The sequence below is a fragment of the Thalia democratica genome, chromosome 8 (assembly GCF_965202585.1).
Source record: "Thalia democratica chromosome 8, ktThaDemo2.hap1.1, whole genome shotgun sequence".
Classification (NCBI taxonomy): Eukaryota; Metazoa; Chordata; class Thaliacea; order Salpida; family Salpidae; genus Thalia; species Thalia democratica.
Window position 1 is genome coordinate 10,760,801 of NC_139172.1, and position 10,224 is coordinate 10,771,024.

Consider the following 10,224-nt stretch of genomic DNA (forward strand, 5'->3'; position numbering starts at 1 on the left):
TCAGTCAGGTATTTGAAAAAAATTAGCTTAAATTTATTGGTACTGAATATCAAAGCAAAGCCAGAAATTTTTGATTATTTTCGGTCCCACTATTACAAATTTCATTTAAAAAAATATGTAATAGTTTTATTGATAAAACAAAAAAAAAGATTAAAACAACATCTTAAATATCACTAGTTTTATTGATTCTAAGATAGTATAAGTCTAATAGAACAATTAACGTAGAAAATGTTTAACAAATAAAAAGATTTTTTTAGGAATCTAACTAAAATATATTTGACACTAGAAAATTCATAAAACAGTATATTTGTTGCACAATAAAAAAGCGCTCAAAAAGATTGGTCTAAGGACCTGGTATATAGAAAAATCTTTCGGTTATCGAGTCGTACACAACGGATTTTTTTGTCCAGGACATTAAACTCATAATGACTTGTTTATATATTTTTAAAATGTTTATTTTATCTAGTTATAAACAATCGTATACGAAGTAAGTTTAGAGGTGTATTTATGAAAACAAATTTGTGCTAAAAAAGTAAATAAGTTTTATTTTAAAAGATGTATGTTTTAACTTACTGCTTCGAAAGTCATTTATTTAAGTAAAACTTTATATATTGCAATTAAACAAGTGTAAAGTTAGTATATAATGGATTGTAAAAATGAATTCAAATTATCATTAATAGTTCTAACTTAGTTAAATGTACAGCAGTTGTTGTCTAAATTTATAGCAAAATATTTACCATAGTTTTTTTATACGTACCATAAATACACTTTCAGCATCCTTGCTTATAGAAAAGCTTTTTTAGTTTTTTTAACAGAACAAGGAGCTTCTGAATTTTAACTCTAATCTATATCTTCTAAGCAAAATTACCAAAACAACACTGACCTTTTTCATAAAATATGTTTATGTACTTGATAAACTTTTAGTTTACTTAATTTTGTTTTCAGGAAAACTTTTAGTAAATTGTTCTTACATGTTAGCATGAGTTGTCCTGTTGTTCAAACTTCTTTGGGCAAAATTTCAGGCCGTGTATGTACAAAACCTAAGCAACCTAACGCTAAAACTGTTTATAGGTATTCTAAAATACCATTTGCTAAACCTCCTGTTGAAGATTTGAGATTTTGTCCTCCTCAAGAGTAAGTTTTTTTTATTATTATCTTAAATTGAGAAAATTTCATAAACTTTTAAATTTTGAAAGCAAAAAACTATAAAATATTCTGTATATATTTTTAAGTTTTTTGTTGTCAATGTAACCTCTTAGTGACTTTAAAGCTTTTTTTTTACTTTTTAAGTTGCATGAACGAAATATTAATCTTTTTATTACAAATTGATGCAGTTGTCTATTAAAAGTTAATTTACTAACCATAAATGTACTAGTTTAAGTTCAATATCAAAAAACGAAAATTAATTTAATAACAACTTTTTTATAATTAAACCAGTTTTTTTAATGGATTCTAAAAATAACAAATCTAAGGAAATAAAATTAAGCTTACTAGTAAACTATATTTGTGTAGAAAAAGTCCCGCAATTGATTGTTTTAATTTTCCACTATATTTACTTAAATAAATTACGACAATATGTTTACATTTGACACACAGCCCTGTGTCATGGGAAGGCATCCTAGATGGCACAAAAATGTCGAACACTCCGGTTCAGACAGATTCAATGTCAAAGCCTTTTGCAGATCAATGGCCATTTGTAAACGATTTTAATGAAGAGTGGGAAGTTAAAGGAGAAGACTGCCTTTACTTGAACGTTTTTACTTCCAACGTAACTCCAAAAACCAAACTTCCAGTAATCAAATTTAAATTGTTTACAGTCGTTTTTATTAGTTTTTGAAAAAAAAAATTGAAAGATTTTCTAACCCACTTTGTGAGTATTTTCTTAAAAGATAGTGTATGAGTCATTTTAGATTTTGCAAAATTTTTGGGTTATGCATGTAGACGACGTTAATCACGTTTTATGTAGTTTTTTGTTAAAGGTACATTCGTGTACAAGCTTTCAATGTAAATTTGACACTATTATCTATATTGAGAAGTTGAACTTTTTTTAATTTTTCAATTAACTCAAAACGAAAGCTTATAATCTGGTCTACTTTTATATTTGGTTTTACTTAACTTCCGACTTATTTATGTATGTTTTATCAACTGTGAAATTAGTTTATAAAAATTATCTTAAATAGCAACTGTTATTGTGGCCTTTCGAAAAACCATACACTTTACATGGCTGCGTAGAATTTAAAATATACTTCATTGAGTAAAAACGGCTTTTTCAAATAAAAATTATAAATCGTTCTACTTGAATAAGCCGTTTTTACTTAATAATGTTTTGTAAACAAACGAAAGTACTTGTAACAAACAGCGTGTTTTTGTTAAAAAAATTTAGAAAGCGAAATAACATTGTTATAATTTTAACAGTTTTTCCTCTACTTACATCTATATAAACGCAAACAATTTTCAAACAGCTATCAATAACAAGCTCTAAAATTATTTTAATCTTTTAGGATTTTAATCCATTAAAATGATCTTAATGGAATATTTTAACAAATTGATACTGTAACATATTATTTGTTTTTGATTTTATACTTATAAATGCTTTATTTTATACATTATTAGTCATTAAGGAAAAAACAACTGAAGATCTCGTCTTCAAACGAGTGAAACATTGTTTTGTTTAATAAAATTTAAAATTTATTATTGATCAATCTCCTTTTATTTTATTTAATTTGAGAACTTTAATTGCCACCTTTAAAGTATAAAGTACGCAAGAAAAAAAATATATAAAAAATCACATGTCTAAATAAACACATAATCTATGTAAAATGTTACACGAATGTTACTTTTATTGTTACATTTATTTGTTTAATTGTTAATATATTTATTTAATGTCACATTTATTTGTGTTAAATTTCAAAAGCTTACATTTTAGCATGTGATAAAAATTTTAAAGGTTCTTTTTTGGATATATGGTGGTGCCTTTACCATAGGAACTTCCCAGTGTTATGATGGAAATGTTTTGGCGTCATTGCATGACGTAATAGTTGTTGTTCCAAACTACAGAGTGAATGCATTTGGTTTTCTTTCTTTTCCAGGAGATAATTCCCCTTGTAAAGGAAACTTGGGAATGCTAGACCAAGTAAAAGCCCTAGAGTAAGTTAATTGTTTATAGAAGTTAAATTTATTTTGTTAACCACCATTTGCAACTAAGTATGTAGAGTTACTTATTTTGTTTTTATTTTGTTACACGATTTTTTTAAAACTCTACTAGTTTTATTCTCAAGTAGTAAACGTTAAGTTAACTTGAAGAGTAACAAAATCAACTTAATCTTAAATGAACAAATCGACCTTCGTGACACAAAGGAAATTTTATTACTGATGCCCATTACAAATGTGAAGTCAGACCAAACTAATTATTACATAAAACACTTAGCAATTTCTTAAAAAACTTATCTATAGTTGTTTGTAAAATGGATAAAGGCAATGGAGTTGTTGTCTTAGATAGATCGGATTATTTATTTTTAAAAGTTAGACAAAAGTGTTCTTGACAAAAACTGTTTTAAAGAAATAAAGCATAATCTGATTTCTGTAAACACGAAAAGTTTCAAATTTGCCCTATGAATTCTACAAGTAAACAAGTAATTTGTTATTGCAGAAATTATATTAAAAACATAACGTCCACGTTGTTCACAACAGGGCAAATTGTATGGTGTAGTAAAAACGCACAATGAAAATTATCCAATAAGACCAGTATTATCAGCTATAAACACTCAAGAGTATAATTTAGATACATGGTTAGAAAAACAAGTAAAAAGTTGCTTGTATGACAAATATAGTGTTTCATCATCAAATGAATTTGTTAACAAAATATTCAAGCAAAACATAAAACATTCAAACGCTTAGGCTAGTTTAGACATAAAAAGCCTATATACTCACGTTCCACTAAAAGAAGTAATCGAAGACATATTACCAACAATCAATGACACAAATATCAAATCAGTTTTCAAAGAGACCAAAACTACTAAAATATATTACAGAAAATTTTAAAGTTGTGCTCCTTAAGTGATTTCCTTCTTGAGTCTACAATTATGGTGTTGGAATGGGTAACCCATTATTGTTTAGTGAACGTCAAAAAAGCGCTCAAAAAGTTTTGTCCAACGACTTGTAGTACGAAAAAACCTTCCGCTTATCGAGTCATACACCAAGGATACAATTTAATGTCATATCTAGGGTTCTAGCCAATTGGTTTGTAGTATCAAAAGAAAACTAGCAATTACAAACAAATTCAAAAAGAAAACTTGTATTCTACACAAAATATATAGATGATATATTCGTAGTCACAGAAAACAACATTGTTTTAACCAACTTCTTTTATGAAAATAATAATCTACTTCTACACCCTAACTTAGAATTCACAGTAGAAAGATCCGTTGACGGAAAACTACCGTTTTTCGACACTGAAGTAGCAAGTATCAAACCAACTACACACAAATGTTTACATAAAACCAACAGACACAGGCCTAATTATGCAATACACTAGTATTTGTTCAAAATCTTGTAAACTTAGTTTAATAAACTTTTATCTAAACAGAGCACTAAATATATGCTCAAATTTCACCGTTTTTAAAGAAGAACTTTCAAAAATTAAAAACTTATTATCTAAGAATCAGTATCCAAAAAACCTCATAGAGTGCAAAATCAACAAATTCCTTCAAGTTATTAAAACCGAAAAACTCGACATCCAAACAACCCCAAAAGATTAAAACAAATATGATAATAAAACAGACAACGAAAATTGCTTTTATTTCACAACATTTTACGTTGGTAATTGTTCATAATGATATCATAAACGAATAGCACCTATATTTAAAAGACACAACATTGTTTTTTTACCGGCCTAAAATAATATCAACATGCCTAAAATTTGTAATTATTTGAATCTATTCATACGTCATTATTTAAACTTATTTTTTAAACTGTTCTACCAACCAAGATTTTTTCAACTTCATTTAACATTTACCACTTAAAAATGAAAGTATAATTTTGAAAACGTTCATGCAATAAAATAAATAACAAATTGAGTTTTCTCTACATACCTAGTAACATATGGTAAATAAATACGTTTTAAAACATTCCTATAATAGCAAAAACTTATTTATTTTTTTGAAAATTTAAAATATATATACATGGATTAAAGAAAAACTGTTTTATTTTACAGAATTGGCGAAAGTTATTATACTAAATTTAGCAGTGGTAGCAAAAAAAATGTTGATTTGCTAATAAATAAAACGTATTTGTTAACAAACTATTTTGGTTTAATAAACTAATGTTCTAATTTTGTATATATTTGTTTTAATAAACTTATAATGTTTTCAATGACATCTTCTAGATCAATTGTTAACCTTTTTTTCGTGTTTTACCCTTTTTTCGAAGGTTACACTACTATTACTACTACATTTACCCTTTATATTGGGGGTAATTACCGAATTTACCCCAGATATACAAAATATTGTTTAATTTCGAGGAAATGAATTAGATTTTTTGAATTTAAAGCTTATCAAATATCAAAAATCGTAAAATAAAAATAGTTTATTTAACTTTTTTTTAAATACTAACTTATAAATTGAAATGACAACTAATAAACATTAATTTACATAACTTGTACTATAGAATTACCCCCTAAAACAACAGAATTTACCCTCAGAGGTAAATTCACCCCAGCTTGAGAATCGCTGTTCTAGATGGTATTAAGTAAGATAAAAAAGGTGTGTTTTCGATAAAACAAATAAAAGTTTAGTAGAATAAAAAAATGTTCATATTATTTCTACATTACTTAAGACATTATACTTAAACTTGTCATAAATTAATTTATCATCACATAAGAGCATTCTTTAGAGCCGTATTTATTTTAATTTACATTTTATGAAAGTAGAATTTAAAAATTTAAGTAGAGCAATGGAAACTGCTAGCGGACTATAATAATTTTTATTCATTTTTTTTTACAAAAAAAATTCAAAATTGAACTTTTTTATTAAAATTACTTTAACAAAAAATACCTCAATTGTTCGTAATTTTTGATTAACTTATTAATTATTTTTACTAGGCAAGACTTTTTATAAAAAACAAGATTTTTTAGATGGGTCAGAGATCATGTGGGTAATTTTGGTGGAGATCCAAACAATGTGACAATTTTCGGAGAAAGTGCCGGCGCAATCTCGTGCTCCCTGCACATAATGTCGCCTCTTAGTAAAGGACTTTTTCATCGTGCAATTTCACATTCAGGAACTTGCATCATGGAAAGTAACTAAACATTTTCAGTAATTTACTTGTCAAGTTAAAGGGTTCTTTTTGTTTTTAAACGCGGAGCTTATAATTATAAAAAAAACTATATTAATTAAAATACATTTAACAAACACTCACTATAAAAAACAATTAAGCACTAATAGATTGAAGTAAAAACTGTTTTATTAAACAACCGAAACTTGTTATATTTAAAAAGCTACTAAGAGTTGTGTGTAAGTAGTTCAACAGATTTTGAATATTCAAAGTCTTATAGTATGATCAAATTAAAGTTTATTTATGTTTAAAAAAACTTATAAGTTAAGATATCATGTCATAAAGAAGTGAAACTCTTTTTATTTAAAAAAACTTTATTGGTTATAGTTTTGTTTAAGTAACATATGTTATACTTTAAACATTTGTTTGAAAAAAAAGTTTCAAATGCTTTGAAATGACACGAATAATCTATGCTAAAAGCAAACGATAATTATTCCTTTTTAAATAGAAATATCATTTAAAATAATTTTACCATGTAAATTTGTATTTATACTAAAAAAACTACAATTTTAATGGTTAACCTTAGTATCTTTCTTTCAATTTTTTTAGTTTCAAATTAGTACAAGCAATTAGCAGTTGCATAGAAGTATCTTTAAACAGATACTATATCATTGACAAAATAGTAGTCTTTTACCAAGATTGGTAACATGTATAATGTTAACATAATACATACATTTATAGTGATGGTAACTGATGATAATAAAGAATCAATAAAACTGATGCTAGAAGAGCTAAAAATCGAAGAGAAAGATCCTCAAAAAATTATAGAACTACTAAGAAAGGTTCCAGCAGACAAGCTTGCTGATTCACAAGATAAAGCAACAGCAGTCAGTTTAATTTTTAAAAGCGATCTACGTTTATGTATATAGATAAACTTTAAAACAAAAATTGATAAGACTCTTTTAAATATTAATAGTTTTCTTTAACATCTTAAAGTAATCGTAAAAGCGGGTTAAGCAAATAAACAAAAAATAGTATTGTAATTTTTTTTAAGTGTAGAAATTTTAGTTTAAACTGATTTTTTAATTACGACAACTTATTTGTACTACATAATTTAAAACGTTTTAAAACTCACAGGGAAGTTAATTAATTATTAAAGTTGAAACATAAGGAAGTAAAACAACTTGGACTCAAAAGTATTTATTATTAAACCTTGAAAACACTGACTTCTAAATTAATCTAAAAAAAACTATTTGTAATTCAGCTGTCGGCTAACCACGCCCTTTAAGCAGAATACCCGATATTTTTCAAGGTAAAATAGCTGGGTTAAATTAGCCTACACTAAATATTTTCTTAGTTATATATTTACAAACATAATGGTATTTTTTATGTTTTTATTCTTAAACAACATATTTAGTTTTTTTATGTGAACACGTTTTTTTATGAAGTTATGAATATTATTATATTGGCAAACTATTCATAAAAAGCTGCTTAATTTTGAATTAGTCCATTAGAACAAAACGTAAATTTAATAAAACCTAGTTATAAAAAAAGATAAACTTATACTTTGTTATGGAGTATAGTTTTATAACAATAGGCTTTTCAATTTATTTCTCCAATAAAACACGACGGCGTGTTTCTTACAAAGCCGATTGCCGAAATTATAAAATCTGGAGAATTCAACAAAGTCCCGTACATTATTGGACAAAATAGTACAGAGTGTCATGGCATGTCACCTCCTGGTGGTAAAGAAAAGTTTGTTCAAGGACTAACTAAAGAAGATTTTGAACAAAATATTGGAGGATTTCTAGGCCATATGGCACCAGTAAGTGAAAGAATAAACTTTTTTATGATTTATGGTTTAGTTTTAATTTTTTTAGACAACAATATTTTTTTATTAGCTAAAAATTTTAAATTAGTTACAAATGTTTTTTATAGAATGATATATTTTAGTAGTAACAAATGCTATTCCAACAGGCTGAAAAAGTATCAGAAATTCTAACTGCTATTATTAAAACATACGAGAGTTGTCTTGACAAAAACTCACCTACGTTTTGGAGCATGTTGACTGCCGATGTAATGGCCGACATGTTCTTTCTCGTTGGTACTAAATCTATGTGTTCGCTGCACGCAGGTTAGACCCTTGTTTTGCAAACAGTTTAACTTTGTTTACATAACTAACAAACTTTTTTTTTTATTAGTAACCTCATTAAGTAGTTTTAAGATATTTTAACACTTATTTTATAAAAGATATGTTTCAAGATTTCAATTTTGTAATTTCGATTTTTCAATAAACTCATCAAGTTATATATAAATTTAAACCTACCAATTTTAAGGAAGTATTTAATATATAATAAACTAATTAGGCGAGTACAGAATCAAAAAAAAAAGCATAAGTATTAAATAAGTGTGCATACAGATATTTAAACTATCAAATAATAGTTAAGCAAGTACAACATAAAAAAAAATGAATATTGTCGAACGAAACTCTTGCTTTTTATTTAAATTTCTAATGATGTTTTTCTAGTTTTAAGGTTTTTACCATTTAACAACGGACAGCAATGAACTACTATTAGTTTTAATTTCTCTTAAAACAAATAAACTAAATATTTACTAAAACGCGCACATTTTATAACAATTCATGTAAAGAGTATTACTCAGGAGTTAAAGTATCTTAATAAACAGTAATAATTAAGTAAACAGTACTTTTTAAAAACTTAGACAAACTAAATATACAGTTAGAACTGTCTATAAATTTAATATAAATCTACTTCTTTAAAAGGTTCATCACCGACTTTCTTATACGAAATGAATCAGCAACCTAAATTCCATCATGACAAGTCTTACAGTGACAACGACAAACTCGACTTGAAGTCAGCTTTGTGTGAGTGTGACCACGGCGACGACATATTTTATACATTTGGCATGCCATTAAGCTCAGCTTCTTTCACTTTTCCTGTAAGGTTTACAGAAACTGAGAAACAGTTCAGTTCCGAGTGGCAGAAGTATCTTGTCAACTTTGCTCACACTGGGTAAGAAACAGAGCTAATGTAAAAAAATAAATTTTATTTGGTTATTTTATTAAACTTGATAGTATCGTTGTTTGGTTTATGTATATAAATTAATTAGAAGTATCTATAATAAATATTTTATGACTTTCTTAAAACTCTGCAGAATAAATTTTAAACGTTTGATAAATGAAGTATACAGCTAAAACTGCTTTATAAACACAAAGTCATGTATTATGTTGATTGAAACTTACGGTTTCAAAAATTTAATTTTCTTCTTGAATTTAAGTAGTTTTACAAATAATAAATACTTTTACTAATGTTTTTCAATAATACTTAAATTTTATATTATGTTTTTTGTAAAAATATATTATTACTACATCAAAAGTCGTAATAAGTTTGTCTAATTTGTAGAAATCCGAACAAAGGACCTTACAAAATGAAAACAAAATGGTCAAAGTACAACAAAAAGGATGATAACTACTTGCAAGCTAATGCAAAATTTGCTGCTAAGAAAGGATTAAAAAAGAGACAAGCTAAATTTTGGACTGAAACATTTCCAACTATGTTGAAATAAGCTTTTATTTCGATTGTTGAATGTTTTAAAGATAATTTTGTTATTCAATAAGAAACTAAAACACATTCGAACATTTAATAGCATATATGTAATTTAAATATGTATCATATAACTATGCATACATTATACTATTTAATTATTTAAAAACTTTTTGCCTTTTACTAAACTTTTATTATACTATTTTTCTTTCACTTTTTGATATAAAACAAACAACATAAAATAATCAATCTTTTGTTCAAATTTTAATCAGTTTTTCTGTAGTAAATAATTGTAAAGCAAACAAAGAATAATGAGGTTTTCAGCATAAACTTGACTATCCTACAATAAATATTTATTTAAAGATCATGTCAAACAGAACAACTTACTTTG

General features: G+C 26.1%; 1 protein-coding gene across 1 annotated transcript; it reads left to right on the top strand.

The window, feature by feature from the left end:
* The first annotated feature begins 979 nt into the window (after window positions 1–979).
* On the top strand, window positions 980–9,912 carry LOC145842135 (liver carboxylesterase-like). Its single transcript, XM_082949525.1, has 9 exons — window positions 980–1,134; window positions 1,597–1,792; window positions 2,948–3,147; window positions 6,131–6,294; window positions 7,012–7,157; window positions 7,868–8,095; window positions 8,248–8,404; window positions 9,053–9,302; window positions 9,693–9,912. Exons 1-9 carry the CDS (start codon window positions 980–982, stop codon window positions 9,853–9,855), a joined length of 1,659 nt encoding a protein of 552 aa, XP_082805651.1. The 3' UTR covers window positions 9,856–9,912.
* Window positions 9,913–10,224: the final 312 nt, after the last annotated feature.

Coding starts and splice junctions, on each gene's coding strand:
- LOC145842135 (XM_082949525.1), top strand. CDS start 980: ATGAGTTGTCCTGTTGTTCAAACTTCTTTGGGCAAAATTTCAGGCCGT. Junction 6,295..7,011: donor AGGAACTTGCATCATGGAAA/GTAACTAAACAT, acceptor ATACATTTATAG/TGATGGTAACTGATGATAAT. Junction 7,158..7,867: donor CACAAGATAAAGCAACAGCA/GTCAGTTTAATT, acceptor TTATAACAATAG/GCTTTTCAATTTATTTCTCC.